The sequence below is a fragment of the Nannospalax galili genome, unplaced genomic scaffold (genome assembly GCF_000622305.1).
Source record: "Nannospalax galili isolate Female #2095 unplaced genomic scaffold, S.galili_v1.0 scaffold933, whole genome shotgun sequence".
Classification (NCBI taxonomy): Eukaryota; Metazoa; Chordata; class Mammalia; order Rodentia; family Spalacidae; genus Nannospalax; species Nannospalax galili.
Genome location: NW_008333281.1, coordinates 867,272 through 894,876, shown reverse-complemented (window position 1 = coordinate 894,876; position 27,605 = coordinate 867,272). Strand labels below are relative to the sequence as shown.

Here is a 27,605-nt window from a genome sequence, read left to right as displayed (position 1 = left end):
GCGGCCCCCACCGACGTCATGAAGGGAGCCCCCTCGGGCCAGGCCATCAAGCCCCGGGAGGGCCGGCCCCCGGGGGACTCGGAGGGCGGTGACGGCCACCTCGCCGCGGAGGACGAAGGCCACGGGGGGCGGCCCTCCTCCGGCCCCTGCGGCTCTGGAGAGAAGGACCGGGGTGGCCGTGTTCCCGGGGCCCTCCGGGAGAGCCAGGCGGGGCCGGCGGAGGGCCTGTGCTGCTACGTGTGCGGGTCGGCGCTGTCCCCCGCCTCCCAGCAGCAGATCCACGTGCAGAAGCAGGAGAAGCCGGCCCAGGCGCCCTTCTTCCCGTTCCTCTGGCTGCACAGCCCGCCCCCCGGGGCGCAGCCCATCTCCGAGGCGGGCAGCACCCTGGTGTGCCCCTCCTGCTTCTCCTCCCTCACGCACCAGTGGCAGAGCTTCGAACTGGCCAACGTGCCGGTCCTGCAGCGGCTCTACGTGGTGCCCCTGAACAGCCACGCCCCCGGCATGGCCTCCAAGGCCAGGAGGTTCCCGAGGGAGGACGGCCCGCCCGCCGCCGGGCTTCTGCGAGAAGCCTGTTACCTGTGCGGGGAGGACTGCACCCAGGATGCCCGGGCCGTGCCCTCGCGCATCGTCAATGGCAATGCCAGGAACAGCATGCATTTCCCGTTCCTCAGCCTCCTGCCCTGCCCGCCCAATGCCCGGCCCCCCAACAAGCGCTGCGAGGTCCGCAGCTGCCCCAAGTGCTTCAGCGTCTTAGAGGACATCTGGACCCTGTACCGCGCCTCGCACAACCCGGAGCTGCTCAGCTCGGTGCAAGGCTTCCTGGGCAGGTACCACCAGGCCTTCTCGGCCACTGACCCGACCCTGAGCGAGCTGCCTGCTTCTGCGCAGGGAGGCCCGGTGTCTGCCTGTTACATCTGCGGGGCCGAGCTGGGTCCGGGGAAGGAGTTCCAGCTCAGCGTGAACCCCGCCAACCAGCTGGGGGAGAAGGACCCCTTTTTCCCCTTCCTCACCGTCTACCCGCCAGCCCCTCGTGCCAGGCCTGCCGACTCCACGGGCCTGGTGGCCACCTGCATCCTCTGCTACCATGACCTGCTGGGCCAGTGGCTACAGTATGAGACCCGGGGAGCCCACCAGGCCACCAGCGCCTGGTCTCGGCAGTACCAGGTGGACACGTTTGTATGCTTTTTCTGCCAGCAAGAGAGGAAACGCTGTCTGGGGCTGAAGTCCGTGCGGGTGGCCAGGCTGCCCTTGTTTCTCTACACGCTGAGAGCCAGCCACAGCCTACTGGTGGATGACGGTCGTCAGCTGATCATCGGTGCCTGCGTGGAGTGTGGGACCCTGGTGTGTGCAGGCCAAGGGCTCGCCCGCCCGGGACCTGTGGGTTGGAGCTCCCCAGCAGCAGGAGTAACGAAGGTAAGCAGTGGTTTCATCTCCTTGGGCGTCTGTGCTGGCAAAAGGAGAGAGGTTTTCCGTTCTCACAGGTGTTGTTGGCACGGGGCATCTTCCCGGGGCTAGCTTGGCTGACTTTGGAGGTGTGGTACAGGTAGAGGATCTAGTGGAAGAATGGAAGCTGCTGGAACAGCAGGCAGGGGGGCTGTCGCTGGGAGTGTTTGCCCCGAATTTATCAAATGGAGGAAGTTCGGGGCACGTCTGTCTGTCGTCCGCCAGATAACATGGGTAATTAGTGCAGCCACTCTGCTCACTGACAGGTCCCGGTGACGAGTTCCTTTCCTCACTGGCCCCCAAGCTGCCTAGCTCTCCCCGAGATTCCCACCCAAGCGCACAGTCTTTCGTAGGAGACATCCTGGTGGCTTTATGGAGCAGATGGCAACAGATTCCAGACGCGGGGGCGCATGGGACTCGGGGATGGATGGCCTAGACAGCTTTTGCAGAGGGAAGAGCCTCTTTGCCAGTCAGCTGTGCGGAGCTGGGCTGAGGCCTGGGGCCTGTTCCCGGCAGGCTGCTGTCCACCCTGCTGGAGTCAGGCTGAGCACTGAGACTTTGGGACCTGGCTTTGCAAGGACAGGACCGGAGCTGGCAGGGTGGGCTTGTGGAGGGGTGGCAAGCATCCGGGACCGGCAGCCACTGTCTGCCCTGGGGCTGTGATCCTAATTTCAACGAAAGAGACTGACCAGTCTTGGGTAGAGGCCTGTGTGGCAAGGGCTGGCTAGAGATGAGCAGAGGGGCACAGGGGTGGGTAAGTGAGTTCAGTTCAGGAACAGTTGTCTGTGTATAAAGTATCTGGCTGCCGGTGTGTGTGTGTGTGTGTGTGTGTGTGTGTGTGTGTGTGTGTGTGTCCATTCCTGTGTGTGTGTGTGTGTGTGTGTGTGTGTGTGTGTGTTTGCCTGTGCATGTGTGGGATGCCTGGGAACACAAAGGTTGGCCTACACGGTGGCTCCTGGTGTGCTTCTCCAGGTGCACAGCCCCCCACCCATATACTGTCCTCATCTTGGACACAAAGTGTCTTTGAGGCTTTGGTAGAAGCACCCATCCTCCCACCCCCCCACCCCCATTTCCACTGGGCGTCAAGGAATGGCCTGTCACCCAGGATGCTGAATCTTTCATTATCCACAGGGTATAACAGTCAGTGCCAGGGCCTCTACTGGGTCATGGAAGGGCTGCAGCTCTACAAGGCCCCCACCTTCCAGAAGAGTCTGACTCTGGGTCAGTCAGGCCTGGTCTCCACCCGTCCCTCTCTCAGTAGCCAAGTCATCTCTGGGCAAGTTTTTACCCTGGCTACCCATCAGTTTCCTTGGCTGGGAAGTAGGAACGCAGGCCACCTGGCTCTCAGGCACGCTCTGATGATGAGATCAGTTAGGAGACATTTAAAATTCCCCAGGCCAGGCACACATCGTGCAGCGCCCTCTCCTGATGCCCTTCTGTTTGGCTGGCTCTGTGGGTAAGGTTCTGTTTTGGTTCTGTTGGGGTAGTTGATGCTCCCTGGCAGTGTGGAATCCTCTCTACATAGTGCCACTTCGTGCCAACCGGGCCTCAACTACAGGAACTCACATTAAGCTACGGGAACCATGGGGACCACAGTTCACTCCACAGGGCACCCAGGGCTCACCTGAGCATCGTACTGACTTCTGTTCCATGGCGAGCAGTGTCCTTGAGCCTCACTTTGCCCCGTGAGCCTTCTAACTCCCACTGAGACGCACACAGCCAGCAGGGAGCCGAGGCTGGAACCCTTGGCCTTGGGAAGGGTAGCTTGAATAAAGACGTGGGAGAGACAGGGACAGGAACAGAGCCACACACAGGGCCTCTGGTGGCTGCTGTCCCCAGGGTGATAAGGCTGGGCCAGGCCTGCGCTAGGGCAGGCACATTGATGGCAGGAAAGAGGAGCCAGTTGACTCCTGGGGTCTGAGGATGCCAGAACAAGTCCTCTGCTCTCTGCCCTTCCTCCCGCGCTCCCGTCCTTCCCATTCATCACACAAATATTTATAGAGCGCCTACTCTGAGCCAGGCGCTGTTCCAGACTCTGGGATCCAGTGGCAGGCACAGCCTGTAGTGTCCCTGAGGAGGGGCCAGCACACAAGGTCCAAAAGACTGTTTCCCCACAGCATTGAGAGCCACGAGGCTGACAGCCAGGCTGGGTGCTGGGCAGAGAGCCGAGCAGGAGCTGTGGGCAGAGTCAGGCTCTTGGGCCATCAGGAGATGAGGCATAAGTGCAGCCTGTCCCCTGTTCCCAGGCTGGTTCCCTGAGGTCCCTCCAGAGTCCCTGACCTTCACATCCGTGTTCCCTTCCTCCCTGTGTGCTGTCTGAGGGCTCTGCTGGGAGGGACGAGGGCCCTGGCAGGGGCCAAGGGAAGCTACTTGGTGGAGACACAGAGTGTTCTAGAACCTCCTGGGATTCTGCTTCCCTGGTAAGTGCTCCCTCAAGAGAATCGACTTGAAAACTTACAAAAAAGGAAACGTCTAAAGGACAGAGAAAGAGAGGGGCAGGGCCTGAGCCAGCGTTCAGCCCGCGCCCCCTGCTGTCTCCTAGTCCACGGAGCTCGGTGTCCTGCAGTCCACACCACCCTGGGTGCAGCATGGCTTGGGTGGTGTTCTGGCTGGGCCAGGGAGGACTGCAGTTTGTCCTCTCTGACCTGGCACCCCCTTCCCTCAGAAGATTCTCAGCTCTGGGAAGCCATGGAAAGACCCCAGTTTTGCCTCAAGGTGGGCCTGGTCTGCGTCCTTGTATGACTCTTGACTTCTCTGGTCTTGGTGCTTTGTGGTGGCTGCGGGGAGCTGGGGTGCAGTGCAGAGTGGGCAGTGGCTCCCTCCTCCCAGCATATCTTGCTTCTGTCTGTGGCTCTGGGGGGCCACCTGTCTCCATCTGTCCTGTCAGAGCAGGAGGAAGAGCCATGGTAGGTTGCTGAGGTGCTTGGTTTGTGCTGTGCTTCCCTGTATCCATGGTTACCACATCCTCTAAGTACCTCTGTGGAGGGTGGGTGGGGCTCCCATTCTGTCCTAGATGAGAAAGAAGCCCAGAGAGGTCAAGCTGTTTGTCCGCGTCACTCAGCCGGTACCAGCAGAGTCAGCCTTGGGAGTCTGTTCCGCCCTCTACCCCATCCTGCCCTGTCACCTCTGGGCTCCAGCTCTGAAGGGGCGACTTCTGTGTGTATGCCCTCCCATCCCACCCAGTCGTTTGCCTCTCAGGGGCAGAGGCCCGAGAAACCCTCAGAGGAGGCCCTGCCTCCTACCGCCTCCTGCCTCATACATCTGGTTTTCCTACCCAGCCAATAAAGGGGTACCTCTGCCTCTGCCCCCCAACACTGCGGGGGGTGGCCTTTTGGCCTCTTTGTCCAGGGTACCAAGGGGAACACCAGCTCATGGAGCCTGTGGCTTGGTACCTATGGTACCCCAGCCTGTTGCTGAGACTGTCCTGGCTCAGCCCTCAAGCCCAGATGTTGCCATGTCTCACTCTGGACACAGATGCAAGTCCACAGAGTGCTGGGCCATCACCCACCAGGGCAGCTGCACATCTGTCCCTATGGCCACCAGCTCTCCGCTCTGCAGAGAGGCTCTTGGCCACCACTTACCCGACACCCCCAGGACACCAGCTCAGGACCCATTGGTTGGAGAGCCTACTGGGAGGTGCCAGGCTGTGCTGGGGTCTTTTCCCTGGCAGCAGCTGTGATGTGGGGCCTCTCTGAGCCCCAGATCCCTCCTCCAAGGGGAGGCCCCTGTTTTCTTGATGGTCTGGGAGCCATCTGCTCCTTGGAATAAATTTCCCAGATGCCTTGTGCTAAACCTGGGGGTGATTGGAACTGATGGGGGAAGAGGAATTGGAGGCCAAAGGTCTTAACAACTGAGTCTTCCTGGGAAGCAGGGTGGGGAGGAAGGCAGAGGCCCCTCCTCTACTTAGATCCCTTGGAATCTTGCCCTTCTGAGGTCCATTCTGCTGGACAGTCTCTGGCAGAGGCTGGAGTTAGAACTTTTGGTCGAGTCTTGGCTATCGTCAAGCCCGTGTCCAGAATTCAGGTCCCTCTTCTCCTCTGTCTGCATCCTGGTGGGGACCATGAGGAGGCGGAGGGACAAGATACGTGCCCTGGAAGAGGAGCGTTTCAGAACTTGCCTTCTGTTTCCTTTGTCACCTGAGGACACACGAGGGGTGGGGTGGAAGGAGCCCCCAACCTGCTGTGTGACCCCTCACTCAGGTCCCCCATCTGTCAAAGTAGCAGGTCTGGTCTGTGAGGCTTCCACGAGGTCTGTGTGGCCGCCCTGTGTTAAGAACAGTACTCAGGCTGAGTCTAGACTTGCCGGGGGCGGGGCTGGTGGACATGTGGGCACCCTGCTGTGAGGGGTCTAGTTTTAAATTCATTATCCAGTGCCGTACCCCAAAGATGAAGATTCTGTCCTGTGGAGGATGACATGGTCCGGTCAGAACCACGTGGACCCACATACTGAGACTTCCAAAACACGCGTGTGTTTTGTAAGAGACACTGTCAGTGCTGTGCCCGGGACTGTTCCCCTCTTGTGCCAGGCTGCCCTGAAGAGCTTGCACACAAATTCCACCCAGAGCTCCATAAGCACTCTAGGACTGGTGTAGGGGTTGTTTAGAGCTGTGGGATCTTCCCCAGCACTCCCAGTGGATGCAGGTAGGATGCCTGTCCACCTGGGTCTCAGTTTTCCCATCTGTAAAATGGGTGTACGTGGTGGTGAATATGGAGAAGACCTGAACGTTGATACTCCAGTGGTATCATTTGCAGAAGCCCCTCATTTCTTCTCTGTGGCATAGACGGGGTCTTCCAGCGAGTCATGTGATACAGGGTCTTAGATGTTAGGAACAGTGCAAGCTTTGTGAACTCCGACATGGAGCGCCAGTGGAGTGGTCAGGTCGCCCCGGCCCTTTCTGTAGGTCTTCTCTACTGTCTGCTGATGGTCCTCTGGTGCTATCAGGGCTCCTCCTGCCATCTGCTAACTTGGTGACAGTGCCCTGCCCCTGCTGCTTGTCCTTCCTTGTAGGTTGGAAGTCCAGGCTCAGGGGCCTAGACAGGTCAGGACCATCTGACGAACGGTGTGAGCCAGGCTGGGATGGGAGAACCACCAGCCTGTCCTGTGCCCTGGGGACAGGGGGCCCCTCCAGGATTTGGGTGGAAGCCAGGGTCTGCCCTCTGCCCTCATAGTCTGCATGGAGCAGGCGGAGTCTACAGGCAGCCAGTCTCCACCAGCTTCTAGATGGCTCTTCAGAGGAGAGGGTCAGTATGCCAACCCCACACAGTGGGCGTGCCGGGCGTGCCAGAGGCTCAGCCTTGATTGATTCCTGCCCAGAAGGTTCTTGGTGAGGCAGGGAGGGGACTACATTCCTCAGACTTCCAACAGAACCTGAGTGTAGGGTTCAGGGGGAGGGGTCCCAGAATTCATCTCATCCACCAAACCGAGGGAGGCCACAGGGACCCCAGGCCAGCTGGTTGGTGGTGCTGAGGCTCTAATCCTTGGATTCTCAAGTTGTGCTGAGAACTTCCCATTGCCCCTCCCCTCCCAAGAGGCTGTGTCACAGTTCCATGGTGTCTTCCCTCTTACACCATCAGGTGCCATTGGGGACCCTGTGAACAGCTGGGCCTGGACCCTTCAGAGCTAATCTCTGTGGCTCTCAGGGATGCACGTGGCTCCGAGGGGGCAGGATGGCACTGGCTTCTCTGTGTCAGCCCCAGCCCCAGGTGCGGCCATTTGGCACCGTTCGTTGGGAGGCCCAGCAGTCTGGTTTCGTATCCCTGGATTCTGGGCTCCCCTGGAGGGAGTGCCTTTCTGGAGGCATGGTTGGATGTCCACTCTTCTGCGGGGGTTGGGGGCACACCTAGGCCTCTCCAGTCACATGGAGTGACCCCTGTGTGTTCTGGAGCTTGGGGCACCTCAGAAGGGAGTGCCTTTCTGGAGGCATGGTTGGATGTCCACTCTTCTGCGGGGGTTGGGGGCACACCTAGGCCTCTCCAGTCACATGGAGTGACCCCTGTGTTCTGGAGCTTGGGGCACCTCAGATGCCATCATGTGGAGGTAGCATGCTCAGGAGCCCTCAGCCTCATGGCAGAGGGCAGGGAAGACCCCTGAGAGGCTTCTCCACCACTCCCCACTCCTCATCCACCTCTTGAGCCAACTCTCTTCCTGGTCACAAATGTTGGGGACAGGTGTGGCTCCGTCCATGGGCTCTCAGGGAATGACTTCCAGCTCCTTGATCTGGGGTAACTGCCTGGACTACACTGGCCACTTACTGCCACTGGGTGGTGGGTGAATCGAGTGTCAGGGCTGGTGTGGGCTGGTGGGCAGGTCAGCAGGGCCAACCAGAAGGCAGTTGGGGACTGCGGGCATCAGCCTCACGCCATCTGTAAATCAGAGTCAAAAGTGATGGTGCCCACGTGAAAGACTTCAGACACGCTGGGCCATGCAGGGTGATTCTTCCTTGAAGCGGTGAGGGTGTCCTGTGTGGAACTCCTGGACACCTGTACGATAGAAGTGGGCCACCCTCAGGGTGACCTTACCCACCATGGGGCTGTCGCAGAGACTGCCAGGCCATGCTCTGGGGAGCAGCTGTCTGATGGCTCTGTCTTTGCCCCCTCCATCCCTGGTGGCAGAGAGTGGCCTGGCTGCCAGTATGGCTCTGTGGTCTTCGTGGGCCTGGGGCTTTGAGTCCCAGGGGATCCCTTAGGCTTCTTATCCCTAATCAGGACCTTAACCAGGCCAGCAGAGTGTGGTGTCATCAGTAACAGCCAGCAGTGGCTAGGCTGGCCAGTGGGAGGGCACCTGCTGGAGGTGACCCTGGAGGGTCAGAGTGAGGAGGGGGAAACAGGAAGTGCCCACTGGTCTCCCACACTTTCCTTTTAAAGCTCTGAAGCTTAGGCACCTGACTCTGCTGCCCCCCATCTGCACTGAGGGGGTGCCATGAGAGATGATGTAAGCGTTTGACATCTGTGATCCAGAGGGGAAACTGAGGCTGTGGGAGGCATGCTGCCAGGCAGCTATAGACATCCAGGGACTCTCTGACATCATTCCCTCCTCCCCCATGGCCTCTACATGTCACCTTCTCAGGTTCCAGGCTTCTTACCCAGCACTGGATAGTCTCAGACCCCACCTCACGGGGCAGGTACATAAAGCTTGTAAAACTGCTGACAAGAACCCCAGTGTACAGGACTGAAGACGTGGTCCCATGAAGCAGAGGAGGTGGAGGGGCTTTGTTCTTCCCTCCCTCAGGACCACTCACCCCAGACACCTGGGTCAGTGGCAGGACCCCTGTCCCCATCATCCCAGGGAAATGTAAGTGGCCATGCACAGGAGGCAGTCTGCACCACTGGAAACCAGGACCAGAACCTCCATCAGCTCATCTCTGGGCATCAGTGTTCATGAATTAGGGGTGCTCAGGGGCCTCTGAATGTTGCTGATCCTCAGAAAAGCCTCTCAGTGCAGGGTGGAAGTGAGCACACACGTGTGTCTGTCACAAGTGCTGTGCCTGGTCCCTGGCTGTCAGTCACCTGTGCTGTCTGCCCCCTTCCTATCTCCAGGCCCTGTTGTATGAGGAGCTGTTGTTGAAACACAATTTTGTACCCTACCGTGATCCAGAGGAGCCAGAAGAGGTCACCTTTGGAGGAGACCATGGGGATATGGGACACTCTGGGGTCTAAGAATCAGGAATTTGGGCCAAAGAGATGGCTCAGCAGTTAGGAGCACTTGTTGTTCTTACAGAGAGTCTGAATTCAGATCCCAGCACCCTCGTTAGACAGCTAACAACCACCTGTAACTCCAACTCCAGGGGACCCGATGCCCACTTCTGGCCTCCGCAGGCATCTACACACAGCTGTGAATACATACACATAGATATAAATGTGTACACGTGCATAAATAATAGTCTTTTTTAAAAATTCAGGGGTTTATAGAGATCCCCCATCATCAGATCCACCTGCCTCTGCTTCCTGAGTGCTGGGATTAAAAGCCTGTACCACCATGTCTGACAGCCGCTGTTCCCCCTCCTCTTCCCCCCCCAAGTCTCTCACTTCCCCAGTGCCTCAGCCTCCCCAGTGCCACCACACCCAGCCCTCACACTCATTTCTAACTCACAGAATCCAGTGCAAGGTCTGCTGTGTAGGTACATTCGGATTTTTCTCATCGGTAACTCCTGCCCACTGACTCTTCCCGCTGCCCACTGACTCTTCCCGCTGCCCACTGACTCTTCCCGCTGCCCACTGACTCTTCCCGCTGCCCACTGACTCTTCCCGCTGCCCACTGACTCTTCCCGCTGCCCACTGACTCTTCCCGCTGCCCACTGACTCTTCCCGCTGCCCACTGACTCTTCCCGCTGCCCACTGACTCTTCCCGCTGCCCACTGACTCTTCCCGCTGCCCACTGACTCTTCCCGCTGCCCACTGACTCTTCCCGCTGCCCACTGACTCTTCCCGCTGCCCACTGACTCTTCCCGCTGCCCACTGACTCTTCCCGCTGCCCACTGACTCTTCCCGCTGCCCACTGACTCTTCCCACTGCCCACTGACTCTTCGATTTGAAGGGTATGCCTTTAAAAACCACAGTAGCTAGAATTTCTGCGTGGTAACAGCTGCTGAAACAAACCCTCCTGAGACCCTGGCACAGCCGAGCACCTGCTCCTGAGTAGCCTCAGTGGATGGGAAACTCGACCTTCGTCTCCCTGTGAGAGGGAGGATCCTCCCGTGAGTCTTCCTGTGAGATTCTCCTGTGGGAGTCTTCTTGGGTCATTTCTGCTAAGCGAATCCCTTGTGTCCGTGTGGCCTCGTCATCTGGTATAGCTTGCCCGTCGTATCCCCTTGCCTGTCGGTTCCGTAGTGATGGCGCCTGTCTTGTCCTGCTCTTGGTGACCGCTGCCTTTTCTGTCATTTTCGTCATAATTCTAGCTACAGGTTCATCTCATCAATTTTAATCTATCAGAAACTTTATGTTTTAGGAATTATGCCTTTGACGTTTTTGATGAGTCCTCTTGGGTGTGGATGATCTTTCCACACTGACAACCTTTCCTGCTCCATTTTTTTGTATGCTGAAGCATTTGTGAGCACACCAGGCATTTTTCCAAGCTCTCCATGGAAAGGGCCCACTGCTCAGGCCTGATCCCCTCTCTATGAGGTTCCAGAAGGTCAAATTGATCTCTCTCAGGGCTGGGGATTGAGGCTCAGCTGGTAGAGTGCTTGCGTAGCATGCAAAGCCCTGGCTTCAATCCCCAAGCACAGCAGCACATACCTGTAATCTCAGCACTTTGGAGGTAGAGGCAGGAGGATCAGGAATTCAAGGTCATCTGTGGTTGTATAGATCAAGGCCAGCCTGGGATACATGAAACCTTGTCTCAAAAAATATATATTGAAGACTACTATCAATCAGCATGTCCCTAGCCTGTCTTCTACGAACTCAAAGAAGATAACAAGGATAGCAGACTTAAAAATACAGACTCAAGTGGTGGCATGCATCCTTAATCCCAGCGCTCAGGAAGTAGAGGCAGGCAGATCTCTGTGAGATCTAGGCCAGCCTGGTCTACATATAGAGTTCCAGGCCAACGAACATTACATACAAGCAGACAAGCAACCCCCAATAGAACTCCCTCTCTATATATGTATGTTTATATTGGTTTGTGTGTGTGGTGTATGCATGTGTGGGGGGGGTGCTTTTACCTGTCTGTGCATACGGAAGCCAGAGGTCAATGTTAGAAACCTTTTTCAATCACTTACCACCTTGTTTTTTGAGACTAGGTCTCTCACTAAACCCGGAGCTTACCTCTTTGGCTGGGCTGGCTAACCAGTGAGCCCCAGGAATCCTCCTGTCTCTCCCACTGCCCTCTACCCGCCTGCTGGGATTGTGTGTGCTATTATGCCTGATGTTTACCTAGGTACCTTAGATCAAACTCAAGCCCTCCTGCCCTGCATGGCAAACTCTTTGGCTCATGAGCCAATCTCCCCCGGCCCTACATTTGTGGGAGTATTTTGATGCAGGGTCTCAGGTAGCCCAGTTCAGCTAGCCTCACACTCACTGTGCTTTGGAAGATGACCTTGAACATCTGATCCTCCCGACTCCACTCCCTAAGTGCTGGGTTTACAGGCCTGTACCAATGACAATACCCAACTAGACTTAAATTTTTTTGTATTTTTTATTTATTAATTTACTAATTCACTTTCTTTGTATGTGTGCTACTACATGCTAGTAGAGGTCAGAGGGCAACTTGGGAGCTGATTTTCCCCTTCTACCACATGGGTACTAGGGATTGAATGCAGGTCCTCAAGCTCTGTGGCAAGTACCCTTACTCACTGAGCCATCTCACCAGCCCTAGACTTAATTATGCTTCAATGCATTTTTTAAAAGGCATTTTGCCCAGACCCTAGACTGTGAAGGCTGCTGGCCTCCCCTATGCTGGGCCGCAGTGTGTGGACCATGTGCATTCGGTAATGCTAGCTTTTGCATCTGGTACAGTGTCAGCTGTTTAAAATACTCGAGACTGTGCACGCTTTCTTTACTGAGTATGTTCCCTGGGAACTATTCCTTTGTCAGCCAAGACTGACCCTCTGGTGACATTTAAAATATTTCTGGCCGGGCGGGCGTGGTGGTGCAGGCTTTTAATCCCAGCACTTGGGAAGCAGAGGCAGGCGGATCTCTGTGAGTTCGAGGCCAGCCTGGTCTCCATGGTGAATCCAGGACAGCGGTGGCTACAGGGAGAACCTTTCTCAAAAAAACCCAAAAAAAAAAAAAAAAAAAATTCTACATTAGCAGAGTGAGAGACTGTGGGAGGCCAGTTGTAGTTGCTAAGCACCATGGAAGCCCCAGCCCAGGTTGTAGAGGGTGGGACTCCCTGCTGCAGGGGAGCAGTTTTCTCAATGTGCCCCACCCCCGCCCAGCCCACTGGTCTCCAGAGTCCCCTGGAGTCCAGCCAGAGCCAGTTTCTTCTGTGTCGGTTTCAGTCTTTAAAAAAGTTTTATGGGAGGCCAGGCGTGGTGGTGCACACCTTTAACCCCAGCACTCGGGAGGCAGAGGCAGCTGGATCTCTGTGAGTTCAAGGCCAGCCTGGTCTCCATAACGAGTTCCAGGACAGCCTGGGCTAAGGTATGAACATTTATTTTCATTGTGGCTTTCCTGTGATACAGTTGACTTACTTGAAAGCTTCCCTTTGAAAGTTACCATCCAGGAGCTGCAGAGATGGCTCAGCGGTTAGGAGCGCTGGCTGTGCTACCCGTGTGGTGGCTAACAGCCAGGCGTAAGTTTAGGTCCAGGGAATCCAATGCTCTCTTCTGACCTTGGGCAGTGCATGCATGAGTGTACTTACATACATGCAGGCAAAACACTCATATACATAAGATGGGGATAAGAGAGGGCGATGCTGCACCTCCTCTCCCCCGTGCTTGAGCTTTCAGTGTTGCACATGTTCTAGAATGCATTCGACTATTGACTACCCTTGAATCTGTCGCATCATCTCTGAAGTTTCCTTTTAGTCTCTGACAGAATACACATTGATTTTCTGATTTAATTGATTTAACTAACTATTCATTGTTGTTTTGGTACTTTCTTCAATTAAAATATATTATTTTTATTTTATGTGTATGAGTGTATTGCCTACATGTGTGTAAGTGTACCTACTTCATGCAATGCCTGTGGAGGTCAGAAGAGGGAGTTGGATCCCCTGGAACTGGAGTTACAGACGGTTAACAATCACCATGTAGGTGCTGGGAATCGAACCTAAGTCCTCTGCAAGAACAGCCAGTGCTCTTAACCACTGAGCCATCTCTCCAGCACAACCATCAACTTTTTTACTGCCTCTGAAAGAGCCCCTCCCCCCATGGCTCTGGAAGTGTGATGGACATTCTCCCTGGATTTTCCTTTCTGGCTAATGTGGACGGGACTGCACAGTGCAGTTTTCTGTGCCCGTGTTCTTTCACACACCATGGTGTTTCCAGAGCTTGTCCACGTTAGAACATGCATCAGAACTTCATGCCTTTTCATTACCAAATAATACTCTACTACACAGAATCTGCTCATCTGGTGGTAGGTTTCCACATTCTTTGATAAAAGTGAGCGCACACAAGTTCTTGTGTGGACCAGTTTTTCCTCCTTCCTTCCTTTTTTGAGACAAACTTTCACTGTGTGGCTTTGAATTTGCAGCCATCCTCCTGCCTCAGCCTGCAGAGTGCTGGGATTACAGGTGTGTGCTGCTGTACCCGGCTTATGTTGGCTTGTTAGATGTTTGCCTAGAGGTGGAAGTCTTGGGTCTGGTCAATTCCTGGCTTCACTTTTTGAGGGACTGCTGTGCCAGATTGCTTCTGCTGAGGCTGCCCCTTCCTGCTGGCAGGAAAGAAAGAGCCAAGCAGGTGGGCATGGTGGAGGGTAACAGCCAGGTCGGCACGCCTGTCCATCAACAGATCATGTGTATATGTGTGTGTACATGTTTGTGTACATGCACGTGCTTCTGATGTGTACACGTATCTGTATGCACATGTTTGCATGTGCATATGTGTGTACATGTGTTTGTGCACGTTTGTGTGTGCACAAAGGTTTGTGCTTGTGTGTGCACACATGTATTTCTGTGTGTACGTCTGTATACATGTGTTTGTATATGTGTATGCGCACTTGTGTGTGCATTTTTGTTTGTGCATGTTCATGTGTGCACACGCATGCTTCTGTGTACATTACATGTATTTGTGTGTGCAAATGTGCGTGTACAGGGGCTATACGTCAATGTGGTGTCTCTCTCCACCGCCCTGTATTAGTACTTTTCTGTGATAGGATACCATGGCCGAGGAAACTTGTAGAAGGAGGTGTTTATTCTGGGCTGTGGTTCCAGGGGGCAGGAGTCCATCATGGCGGGGAGGCCTGGTGGCAAGTGGCAGGCCTGGCGGCCCAAGCAAGAAGCTGAGCACTGAAGTCTTCAACTGCAGATAAGAAACAACACGAGCTGCAAGTGGGGGAGGATGTGACCTCCGCAAGCCCCCCGCCCTAGTGACGTGCTTCCTCCAGCAAGGCCGCATCTTGCAAAGGTTCCGTGGCCTTCCAAACAGCGCCACCAGCTGGGGACCAAGTGTTCAAATGCTTCAGCCTCTTGGGCCATTTCTCATTCAAACCACAACCTCCATCTTGTGTTTAAGACAGGGTCCCTCACTGAGCCTGGAGCTTGGGAGCCTCAAGGATCCTCCTGCCTCTGCCTCCTCAGCGCCGGGAGTGCGGTGTGCGCCACCACACCCGGCCCTAAGACATGATTTTGAAACTTTTACTCTCTTGGTGACAGACAGGAGCTCCAGCACTTCCTGGCTGGGTGGTGCTGGTCAAGCCCCTTGCCCTCTCTGTGCCTCAGTTTCTCTGTCTGTAATGCTTCAGGGAAGGTTTGAGTTAGTTAATGCCTGGACCGCCCTGGACACAGTTTCTGCACGGTTCCCAGAGAGGAATACACCACCACCCCTGCCTCACAGAGCTGAGGCTCTGCTGACACCTTCCTCCGTCTCCCCTGCAGCCCCAGTGAGAGGCAATTGGATGCTGTGCCCCAGCCCTGTTCACCAAATGCCAGGTGACACAAGTCCTGGTGTCCTGGGGACCTGACTTTCTTGTCTGTGAGAGACTGACGTGTTAGTGTCCAGGGGTGCGGGCGGCACGCCAGCCTGGGATGCACTGTCAGCTGCTCAGTGAGTGCCGCCTTAGTCCTCTGCTGCTGGAACACAGCAGGGTGGAGAGGACACAGTAACCCAAACGCTGCAGGCCCTGAGCCTGGGTGCAGAGTGGAGGGGTGGGCACCATGGACAGGGCTGTAGGTCGGAATCTGTTCCTATGAAAATGGAGATTGGAGAGAATGGAGAGTAGAAAAGTTACTTACATTTCTCCCCCTAGATCAGCCTCTGGATGCTTTTTGACTTGGGATACCTATGTGTTCACACACATGTGTATGTGACACCCTGGGTAGGACTGTGCTGTGCCCTGGCCTTTTCTGCCCAAGTCTTTTAGAGGGACTGAGGTAGTGGGCTATAGAGTGAGGTGCTGTGTGTTCTTGGGCCCTTTACTCAACCTCTCTGAGCTATCGTTGAATTGTAAAGCACAGATAATTGCAGTACATGTGTCCTGAGGCTGCACAAAGTTCAGACAAGCCAGAACCTAGCAGAGCGGTAACAGGGCTGAGTTACATATGCCCAGATGTTTGGCCTTTTAGAACAAGGGTTTCATCGTGGCCTGCTCATCTGGATGCTCGTGCGACTTTCTAGACGTGGGTGGCTCTGTGGCAGCCCGTATCTGGCTGGTTACCCTTGTGGGCACACTTGCCAGGCGGTGGGAGCCGGGAGCATGTGGTGATCAGCAGATGTAGACCATGAGGGCGGCTGTGGGAGGGGCTCGGGCAGGAGGGTGGAGGCGTGGGGTGGAGGTTTCTGTCTGCCACAGTGGGGCCTTCAGGAGTAAGAAGGTGCTGTTCCTGGCTCTGCTGGCAGCGGGCCTGCCTCTGGGCGCTCAGCCCAAGGCAGAGGGGCCCTGGAGGGCAGAGCCTAGGGTGGGGCCTCTGCTCCTCAGCGCTCACAAGTACCTACTACTCTACTGCACCCAGGGAGCACTCTGGTTGTAGAGTGTCCAGCCCTGTGCTTCAGACAAGCTCTGTCCTAGGCTGTTCAGACCTTAGCCCAAGAGTTAAGGCGTAATGGTTAGTCGGAGGCCAGCCTGCTCAACCCGTCCTGTAAAAACACCCATTAGACCGAATAAGAGGTAGTCAGTGCACACAGCTCTACGCCCCTCCATCTGATCTTGATGCCACCTCGTCCCACACCAGCATGTGGGCTCTGAGGAACAGTCTCGGTGCCTGTTGGTGGAGACCAGCCACATCCTGAGGAGCACCTCAGCTTCCTCCAAAGCCTTCTGTCCTGATGGTGTCAAGATCTAAGACACTGCTACCACATTCCCACTGGGCCCTGCTGACACCTTCTGCCACAACATACACAGCTGGGTGTGGACACCAAGTGCTCTACAGATGAAGTTGAGGGTCTCCAGTTTTATTTACTTACATATATATGGTGGTGGTGGTGGTGTGTGTGTCTGTGCATGTGTCTGTGTGTGCGTCTGTGTGTGTGTGTGCATAGTAGGGGTGTGGGTGTCTGTGCAGGCCTATACCAACTTACAGGGAGGAGCCCACTTATGGGGGAGCATGCCGCTGGCCCCCAGCAGCGCTGGCCTCTGGCTGGTCCCCAGACTCCTCAGCACGGAAGCGATGCTTGCCCTTTGCTCAGAGCCTCCCCTGGTCTGCCTCTTATGGGTCTGCATGGCAGCACTGCGGCACCTGCTTGGGAGGTGGAAGGGCGGCATGGCAGCCGGTCGTGGGTGCTCAACTCAGGGTCCAGGTCAGTTCCTGGGGCACAGCGGGGCCTTCCAGGAGGCATCTGAACAGGAGGTGACCCCGGACATGGGGAGGGGACTTTGGACACGGGCATGCCCACGTGGGTGCCAGCAACACTCCTGCCCAGGTCTCCAGACACTGTATTTCTCTGCTCAGATCCACTTGGTAGCAGTAAAGATACCTAGGCCTCTACTGCAGGCTTAGCGACATCTGGGCGCCATGTGGGCCTCTGCCTGTGTGTGGACTGGGAGGGGACACAGTTGCTGGTTTGAGCTGATAGGATGTCAGATTTGTTTTTAATAGAAGTTTTTGGTTTTTCATTTATTTGTTTTTTTTTTTTAATGCATAACGGGTTTGGAGCTCCATTCACTTGATCAATAAGAAGTCATTGTGTGTTTGGAGCAGGTCTTCAAAGCAGGCGTTTGTCTGAGAGGCAGCAGCAGACTGGTGTCAGGAGAGGAATGAAGGAAACAGAGCCCTGTAGGAGTGCAGGCCGGGAGGGGCAGGGCAGCCGGGAGCAGCTCACAGACAGCAGTCATGTCATTTACCTGAAGTCACACAGCCGGTGTGCTGGGATGTTGCACTGTACCTTTCAGAGTCCTGGACTGTTGCCCTGTGTCCCGTGGAGCCCACCTCCTCTCATCTGTGGGTGCTGTGATTGCAGAAGCTGGAGGGTTGAGTGTACACTGTATGAATTCGCCTGTCCACTGCTGTGTGGCTCCTGGTAGCAGAAACAAGCACCGTGCGCACCTCCAGGTGTGGCACCCAAGTCATTTCTGGGTTCAGCGTCACCCTTGGCATTGTGGGACGGTTGGAAGAATGAAAGAGAAAGCTAGCCTGGAAGTTTCCAGCCTCGCCCCCACCTCTTTTTTTTTATTTTATTTATCATTTTTATTTTATGTGTACGCGTGTATTGCCTGCATATAGGTAAGTGCACCCGTGTCGTGCAATGCCTGTGGAGGTCAGAAGAGACCGCTGGATCCCCTGGAACTGGAGTTATGGACAGTTGTTAGCTGCCATGTGGGTGCTGGGATTCGAACCCCAGTCTTCTGCAAGGACAACCAGTGTTCTTAACTGCTGAGCCATCTCTCCAGCCCCTCCCCCTCTCTTTTTAACCTTAAAAAAGCCACAAATTTGCTACAGGGTCTCGCTCCGTAGCCCACTCCTGTCCTGAACTCACTCCGCAGCCCAGGCAGACCCTGAGCACCGGTCTTCCTGCCTCTACCTCTGGATGCTGATGTCACAGCCTGCAGCGGCACACCTGGCTACAAGCTGTGTGGTTTCCTGTCCTGAGGCCCATGTCCCCTGCTCTGTCCCTTTGGGCCAGACCTGGTTTGGCTTTAGACTGCCTCACACCAGTGCTGGGCAGGTTTACATAACTCCTCCGGGAACCTGTGGCTCCTGGTCAATCGAACACAATCCTGCTTCTTGCAAAACATGGAATGCTCATATATTCTGGGAGAACTGGGCTGTCTGTAGCCAAGGGGCAGAACAGGTCTCAATGTTAAATGAGTCTCTTGAGTGTCAGAGACTCTGGTCTAGGGACATGGGGAAGGAGGAGGCGTGGTGGATAGAATGGTCTTCTGAGAGAGACCAGGAACTGGCAAGAAATGTGGGTTGAGGAGCTGGGAAGGTGACTCAGCACTTAAGAGCACTGGCTGCTCTTGCAGAGGACCTGGGTTTGGCTCCCAGCACCCACATGGAGGCTAACGGCTGTCCTTAACTCCAGCTCCAGGGGATCTGACGGCCTCTTCTGACCTCTGTGAGCATTGCATGCATGGATGCATTTCATACATGCAGGCAATGCACTAGTACACATAAAATAAAAATAAATCAATAAAAAAAGAAAGAAATGTGAGTTGAGCCTGACTTGGAAGCTCAGGGCAGTCATCCCCACTGCTGAAAGGCTCACACAGAAAGATGGTAAGTTCAAGGCCAGTGTGCACTGGAGAGTAAGTTCAAGGCTAACCTGTGCTACAGAGTAAATTCAAGGCGGCCTGGGAAACTTAGCAAGACCTTGTCTCAAAAAAAGAAAAGAAAAAAGAAGGGTCTGGGGATATATGACTGATCTCTGGCCAGATGCCTTTAATCCCAGCACTTGGGAGGCAGAGGTGGGAGGATCTCTTGTGAGTTCAAGGCCAGCCTGGTCTACATAGTGAGTTCCAGGCCAGCTGGGGTTACAGGGAGACCCTGTCTCAAAAAGACCGGGTAAAAAAGGAATGACCTCATCTTGGGCTGGGACAGCAGGCCCTCCACTCTCTGTGCACCTAGGGTACCATGGTAGAAGTCTGTGGATTTTGTAAATTCTGGCTCCCTTTGAGGAGGGATAGGAGGATACAAGGGAGATGTATGGCTCTGGGTTCACCGGCTTGACCCACTGCAGTGAGTACCTGAAGATGTTTAAAAAGAAGGTCCCTGTGGTAGCTTTCCTGTGTACATGGAGCATGGAGAATGTTCTGGAGTCCCACCAAGGCTCTTCTAGAGCTGTTCCCTCCGTGAGTGGATGCAGCCTATCCTTTCCAGTGTCTGGTGGTCAGGCTTGTTAGCAGCTGTCTGTCTTAGTCCAATGGTGTCTTAGCCTTCAGTATCTCTCTCTGGCCTGTGAGGGAGCCCTGAAGCCTGGGTTTAGACCACATGTTTAGATGGGGTGGAGACTGCAAGAATCTGTGTTCCCTCATTCAGGAGCTAAATGGATCTTTTATTAAGATCAGCAAAATCCATTTTTAACTGAATTTGAAGGTCAGCCTGGCTTGGGTTTTTCCCAACCATGCCAGGGCATGTCTGTGTGTCATGAATTTTAGAAATAGCTGTGCTGGGCAGAGAGTCCTTTGGATGCCCTGCACTGGCCCTGCTGTCTGTCCGTGACCTCGGGCCAGCCATCTAAGTTCTTTTTCCTGAGGTTAGCAGTTGGTCATTTATTGAGCACCTACTGTATAGATGCATAAGACAGAGCAAGGCCTGTGCCCAAGGAGCTCAGAGCCTAATGGGGAAGCAGGACAGATTAATAGATCGTTCCATGTGCATATGACAGGCCTAGAGCAATGTCAGGGTCAGCCATGAGGGGCACTGTGGGAACTCAGAAAAGGCATCTGACCCCCAGGGTGCTCCTGGCTTTCAAATCTCAAATGTTCATCCCAGCTTAGGACCGAAAGCCAGGAGGGTCTTCAAATCCCACTCTCAGGAGGATGATAGCTACAAGTGGGTTGGCCTCTCTGAGGCCCAGCGTAAACCTGCCTCTGTGCCAGATCACCAGGCAGTCCTTTCTCAGACCAGCACTGACCCCATGTCTCTGTTTGGTTGCATCTGTGAGCAGGTGCCCTAATCCACCCACCTATCTTGTTGACATATGGAGTAATTCTGAGACTCTGGAGGGGGCGTCCCTGTGTCCCAGGCACAGTTGAGTTCTGCAGGAGAAGCATCCCTGGGGCAGGAAGGCTGGTACCTCGTCTTAGCCTCGTAGTTGTACTGGCTGGGCACCATTGTCGGTTGGCGTGAAGTGGCTGTCTCTGTGTGGCACAGGGCAGTTTCTCGTAGTCAGTAACAGTGCCCTCTTCCAGGCAAGAACTGCTCTTCCAAAGGGGTTCTTCCCCACAGTGGAGGACAGCTGGGACCTCAATGGGGCCTTACCCCATCTGGGCACAGGTGTGAGGAGCGAGAGGTTGGGAATCCAGACCCCCTCCTGGGCTCAGTCACCCTGCAGACTCTTCCGTCCCCATTTGGAAACCTACCAGGTCATGGGAGAGGGCACACGGTCCTCAGCATTGGGTGCCAAGGCCCACGCTCTCCTGGTGATAGGGGATAGTAGAACTTCTAGCTGGGCAAATGGGCATGTGAGCAGTTTGTAGCATGACCAGCAGGTGAGCCCCCAAGACCACAGCCTTGCACCCGCTGTGGCCAGGCCAGGTAATAGGGTGGGCAGCAAAGCCTTGGACCACAGGACCCCCTACCCACCAGGAGCTGGGTTTTCCTGGGTTAGGTGGGTGGTGAGGAAGTGAATGGACATAACATATGTGCACCCAGCAAATAAGACTGGGGAGCTGCCCCAGATCCTGTTAGCCAGGAGACACCAACAGCCACCTTACGGCTCCCCAGAGGCTTTAACTTGGCTCCCCAATGGAGACCCAACTACTCTGGACGATTGATCTCTGTGGAGGGTGTGTGTGTGTATATGTGTGTGTGTGTGTGTGTGTGTGTGTGTGTCCCTCTTGGTAGGGGAGGTGCCAGCCTGCCCCATGAAGCCTGGGCCTGGGTGCAGGACTGTCTCCTGGCTGCCCTGTTAGGTGGAACTTGGCTGGGACAAGCAGTCTTGTTGGTGGCTGGGCTGTGTGGAGTGAATAGGGACAGGGGGAGCTTTGATCGGAAGGAGGAGGCCTTCAGGTAGAGCTGAGGCCATGAACAGTCCCTCCAGGGTCACACAGCACAGAGCCTGCTATGTTTATTTGACCCCAGAGGATTGGCGAACTGCTGGAAGGCGGGGTGCTCCCCGAGGCCCCCCTGCATCTCTTCCACCGTCTGTCAGTCTGCCTCAGGTGGGAACCAGAGTTTACGCCTCTCTGCCAAGGCTAAGTTTGGGAGATCAGCCTCCAAAATGGACTAAAGTGGGACATTCTGTTAAGAGGTGCATCGTGTCCCCACAGACTTGGGTGAAGGGAGCAACTGGGGCGGGGGACCCACAGACCCCCACAGAGAGGCCAGATACCATCCGCAGGCAGGTGGCCGGGACAGCGGGGAGTGGCCTGCCGCAGCACGTGCAGGGGCTGTGTGGGTGGCCACTGCGGGCTGCCAGGTCCTTGTTGGAGATGCAGGCAGGGCCACCTGCTGTCCCCAACTTCACCTCCTCCCTCTGTGCTCTAAATAAGGATTGCAAGGGGCTGTCACCTGCCTGCCTCTTCTGTCAGCTTTCCTCCCCAGCTGTCTGAGGACAATCTACCTTCTCCCTCACATACTCCAGACACCTCTGTCACTCTCTGCTCCCCTCCCCTTCCTCCTTCAAGCCTACCTGGTCTTACTGTACCCTTCAGGGGGCCAAGAACTTCTGAGTTCTTGGCTTCTCCAGGGTGTCTTCACCTCTGCCCCCCCAGGTGCCCCCAGTACCCTCCCATACCACTGTCACAAGCAGCTGTTTTGTCTGAGGGCCTTGTTCTGCTTCCCTGGGGGGTGACCTGGACTTTCTGTCTTGAGACACTGCTCAGAATGATTGTTTCGCCTCCCTCCTGTCACAAAGCAGTTTGTGGTGAGGCAGAGCCTGTACGCAGGGCCATGGTCTCCACATCCCAACCTCTGCCGTGGGCTGTGGCCTGGCACAGACCAATACTCTTGTACTGTGTGGCTTAGCTGAGGGGCTTGTGGACGAGGCACAGGGGTCACACGAGGAGTCACATGGAGGAAAGGTGTGCTCCTTGTCACACTTTTAATCTTATTACAGGAGACAGTCTCAGGCTGGCATGTCACTTAAACCTCAGTGTTTTTATTGTGTTAAAACACACATGGTGCCGGGCATGGTGGCACACGCCTTTAATCCCAGCACTTGGGAGGCAGAGGCAGGCGGATCTCTCTGTGAGTTCAAGGCCAACCTGGTCTACATAGTGAGTTCCAGGACAGCTGGGGCTACAGGGAGACCCTGTCTCAAAAAGACAAAAAAGAAACAAAACAAAAAACCCACACACATGGTTACCTTGACTGTTCTAGTCGTGTGAGGCCATCCAGCGCTGTGGAACAGTCACACCGCAGTCTAGTTGTTGCCTCTGTCAGTCTCCAAGCTGCTGTCTTCTCAGATGGAAGTCTGTCCCCAGTAGACACGCCCCTCACCCAACACTGTCACGCAGCCATCTCCCTGTGAACTTGATGCCCGTGGGTGCTAAGCAACCTTTTAACAGGCACAGAACCTTCAGCAGACTTCAGTTTCTTGAGAGAATTGAATACTAGTCTCTTTCCATTGCATGGAGCTGCCATCTCTGACCTGAGACCCTTGGAACCAGGGTGTTTATGAAGCCAAGCGCTGTGGTTTCTGTTTGCCTCTGGCAGTATTGAAGTGGAGCAGCAGTCCCAGCCCGCCTACTTTCTATTAGGAGACAGGAGCTTTCCCTAAATTCCCAGGTCAGTGTGTGGCAGGCCTCCTGCCTCAGCCTCCTGAGTGTTGGGAATTGAAGGCCTATGCTGCCAGGCCTGGCTGGGGTCCCGTATGCATGGCTGGGGTCTGGGCTGTGCCCTGTGGTCTAACACATTAGTCCCTGTATGTGATGCGGATCTGAGATGGAGATGATAGATGACTTTGCGTCTGTCTGCACACAGTTTGATGCCTACATGGCTTGCCAAACATTCAGGAGGTTATTTAAACTTTTTCTTTTTGTTCTTTTCATTTTCTGAGCCTTTTGGGTTTTACAGTCATGGATGAAGAAGGCAGAGCTTTAAGAATTCCTCAGTGCCAGGCCTGGTGGGGCAGGGCTGCCATTCCAGCTACTCTGATGGTTGAGGTAGGAGGATCACAGGTTCAAGGCCAGCCTGGGCTACAGAGTGAGATCCAGGATAGTTTGTGCAACTTTGTGAGGCCCTGACTTAAAGTAAAAATTTGAGAAGCATCCCTGGATGTTCTTCTTAGTATCTGAAGGTGGTAAGGTTTTTTTTTTTTTTTAGTATAGGGTTTCTGAAAAAGGAAACTTCTGGTAAATAGCATCCTGGTGGGAGATTCGAGTCCCTGAGGAAGCTCAGGATATGGTGTGTGGAATTCTGGCTTAGGGCCTCCAAGTCCAGGCCCCATGTGGGCCTGGCAGCATGAAGCCCCTGGTGATTGTCTCCTGCTGTGTGAGATGCAGTGTTGCCAGGGCTGTTTGAGGACCTGAGTCTTGTCCTGCCTAGCACTGGCTGTCCCTGTGACACATCCTGCCCTTCTGATCCCCACTGCCTCTGAGTAACAGGGTTCTAGGAGATTCCCCAGCCTCACTCTTCCCTGACAGGGTACACCGTAGCCTCCCCAGGGCCTCACCTTGCTCTGCCCCCATGGTGGGCACTGGCCCCAGGGGCCTTTTTCCAAGGCCAGAGAGTGGCTGCCTGACTGCTAGGAGCTGAGGCCTGGGCACAGAGCCCTGGCCAGACAGAGGTTCTGAGGATAGGAAGGGCCCTGGGCCAGCTACGGAGGACACAGACCCACCCCACGTGTGGTGGTTATGACAGTGGTGGGCCACCAGCATTCACAGATGCTCTTTGATCCCCAGGACAGGCCCACAGATAGTTGCTCTCTTCTCAGAAGAGGCCCTGGGTCTGCAGGCCAAGTTGGGGTGGGTAGATGATCTGTCCACTGACTGCACACAGGAGCCTGTGATAGGAGGTTGGCAGAAGTCACCCGGGACCCCTCACTTTCCTGCCAGGCACGTTCCTGGTCTAGACACTGGGCACCGGGACCCACAGTGGAGCCAGGACTGGTTGACAGGAGGCCGGGGCCAGGCGCCTCCTGCCACTGCCTCCTGGCTTGACCCCAGCCCTGTGGGTAAGCCCTGAAGGCCCTATCCTGAGCTCCTCCTGCATCACTCTCCACCTCCTCCCTCCCTTTTCTTGTCCCTCCCCTTCCTCCCCACCCCTTCTCCCTTCTCTTCCTCTTTAAGAACATCTGTGTCTCAGGGGAGGCTGACCCTGGCTCTGGCTTGTCTAGTGCTTCCCCAGGGGCTGTCTCTTTTGAGAGTCACAGCCCCCTTCCCCACTTGTGAGGTTGTCACAAAGCCCCTGAGCCCCAAGTTCTCAGCTAGCTGACAGGTCTCACTGTCCACACTCCACCGTCCTCTCAGTGCCCCGTTCCTGATGCCTGATGGAAGCCACAGGCCTGGCCCTTGCCTGAGTGTCCTACATGCAAGGAGAGTCCCATGTGACACAGAGTAGTTGTAGATTGTTACACATGTGCTCCCAGGCTGTGGCAGGAGCCCTCAGAGTCCAGGTTGAGGACAGGCAGGGTGCCATGGGCTGCTATCAGAACCAGGATGAGGTGGCCTGGGTAGCCACATGGGGAGATACCACCCTCTCCTGCCAGCCCTAGCCCTGAGTCCCCTGGTATCAGGGCCATGGGAAAGGGTAAGGAGCACACCCATTTTACAGCAGAAGCACCTGAGGCCTGGAGGGGCAGAAGGCCGAAACTCTGGGATGTTGTTCAGACTGTACATCTGCAGTGTATACTACTAGATGGGCTGCAGCCCCGGCAGAATGAGACCCTGGGTACCAGCACGTGTAACCCAAAGCAAACCAGAAGCACACAGCATTATTTATGTGTCCGCAGAGTCACGTGGCCCTCGCCACAGTCCATCAAGCCCCAGGGAAGCTGGGCACCCTTTAACTTGTCTATCCTCTCTGGGTTTCACCCGCCACTGCTGGCCTCCCATCTGCCTTCTGCCTCTGGACTTCCTACGTGGCTCAAATCTCACTGTTGCGGGGGGCGCATGTATCTGGCGTCCCCCACTCTGGGGCAGTCTGAACTCAATGGGGTACGGCCTGGCGGGGGGGCCTTCCGGGATGCCTCCCCGTGGATGGCACCGTGACCATCTCAACCACTCTTTCACTGCTTCATTCATTCAACAAGTCCTGGTCCAGCATGAGCCCTAGGCCATGCGGCATTAGGGATGGGGGTGAGCTGAGCAAGGGCAGGCCAGCACCCACCTCCCAGCCAGGCTGGGGAGCAGTGAGCTGCTGAGGTCGAGGTGAGTGCTCTAGTCTGCCTTCCATTGCTGTGACAAAACACTCCTCCAACCAACTTGGGGAGGAAAGGGTTTATTTGTCTTACATCTCCCGGATCACAGTTCATCAGGGAGCCCAAGGTAGGAACTCAGGGCAGGAACCTGGAGGCAGGAGCTGGAGCACAGGCCATGGAGGAACACTGCTTACTGACTTGCTCCCCTGGCCCCTGCTCAGCCTGCTTTCTTATGCAACACAGGCCCACCTGCCCAGGGGTGGCACCACCCATAGTGGGCTGGGCCCTCCCATATCACTCAACAATCAAGAAGGTGCCCCTTAGACATGGCCACAGGCCAGTCCAATGGAGGCAATTCCCAGATGGAGGCCTCCTCTACCCAGATGTGTCAAGTTGACACTAAAGCTATCCAGCACAGTGAGGGTAGGAGAGGAACATTCAAGGTGACTGGGACAGCATGTGCAAAGGTCCTCCGACAGCCCAGGGCATGGCGGAGAGGCCTGAGAGGAGGTGGGTGGATGAGAACACAGGCTGTAAGGTGAAGGAGCGGGGACACTGGCCTTCCCTGGGGTTCCCACGGCTGCCTTCGCCTCCTAAGATGTGGTGATGCCCTGTGGCCTGGGAAGGTAGAGCCACGATGGAGCCCAAGGGTTGGAGCCCGATTTAAACTAGAGGGTTGGCATGACAATGAGTGAATGGGACCTCAGCAGGGCCGGCAGCTTCCACCAGATCCCACTCTGACCTAGATGCAGCTGAAGCCCAGGCAGGGTCAGAGTGCTGTAAGAAACACCGTCTCTTTTGGCTAAGCCTGGGCTTGGAGGGAGGCTTTGGCCCCTCCTGACCTTCCTCTCCCACCCCCAGCCGCATCCTCACTGGGCTCCCACTGTCCTTCCCAGGCTTCCAACCACAGACTCCCAGTGCTCGCTCCTGAGTCGCCAGCCACCCTGGGGGGGTGGGCAGAGCTCAACTTCCCAGCCCCAGTGGGCCTCTGAGCCAGGAGCACGGGCAGTTCCAGCCCGTCAGCTCTTGGCTCCAGTGGCTGTGGCTGGTTGGCCTAGCTGTGACATGTTTACTGTCCATGCTCTTGGCAGGCTAAAAAGGGTCTCCGAGATGGGGGCAGGCTGGTGTTCCCCAGCTGTGGCATTGGCTAACTCTTCCTCCCCTGAGAGAGGAGGAAGTTGGAGCTTCCCAGGGCACTGTCCCCATGAGGACCCCTTCCTGCTCCTTCCTGCCAGAGTGCTTCTGTTCCCGGGCCGGGGGGTGGGGGTTGTAGGCCAGGGCTTGGAGGCCACTCAGGTCTTTGGCTTATGGGCCTGTGGCACTTGGCCTTCCCACCCTGTCACTCAGCCCCTTGATGGGGCTCTGCCAAGACTTGGTACGTGCTGCCCGTGAACACAGCGATCCAGTCAGATGCATCTGGGCTGGTGGCCCAGCTGGGGTGGTGTCCTGTTCCCTGGCTCTAGCCGCAGAATGCCCTCCTGTTCACAGTGCTTCGTCCTCCAACAGCTGGCAGAGGTAAGGACACTAGGATCTGGAGCCAGGCAGCTGTGTTGAACCCAACCCTGCCTGATCAGTGGGGTCAGCACTGTGAGCCCTGCAAACACTTCTCTGCTCCAGGCTGCTTGCTCACTTAGTCATTTGATGGCCTACCAGGGTACCGTGTGCTGCCGCGTGCAGCTATTATGAACAGACGAGGCTTTTAGGGCGACCTGTAAAGGAAGGCTAGTTCTTGGGCATTTCCCACTAACACCTATGGGGGTGTCCAGCCATGAAGGACACAGTGCTGTGGTGTCATATAGGGGATCCAAGCTAGGCTCACTCAACTGGTCCTTGTTCCAGGCCTCACTCAGGGACCCACCAGAGGGGCATGATGGGGAGCAAGAGATTTTTGGGGCCTCATGCCCAGGCCAGAGCCGACAGTGATGTGGGCAGCATTGGATAGGGAGCCAGATGACTGGCTGCACTGTTTTCCTGATGACTGGCCCAATGGTGTCTCATGCCCTTGCCCCAAGGTGTGAGTTCTTGGGTTGGAGAGGGACCATTGCAGGTATCTGGGCATCATCCTTCCTTAGCCGTTGCCAGCGTGTCACCAAGAGTTCCCCGAGACCACCAGCCATTGTGGGCATCTGCTGTCACCCGCACACTTCAGGGGCTCCGTGGTGCCGCT

The 27,605-nt window shown here is 55.6% G+C and overlaps 1 protein-coding gene across 3 annotated transcripts in view; it reads left to right on the top strand.

Annotated features, from left to right (window-relative positions):
* Positions 1–6: 6 nt before the first annotated feature.
* The window catches only part of Gse1 (Gse1 coiled-coil protein), a 359,837-nt gene continuing 332,238 nt past the window's right edge, over positions 7–27,605 (top strand). For all 3 annotated transcript variants that reach the window (XM_017796860.2, XM_017796859.2, XM_008827896.3), the window contains exon 1: positions 7–1,413. In XM_017796860.2, coding sequence (XP_017652349.2) covers positions 19–1,413 — 1,395 coding nt within the window. In that variant the 5' untranslated portion in view covers positions 7–18. The remainder of the gene's footprint in view (positions 1,414–27,605) is intronic.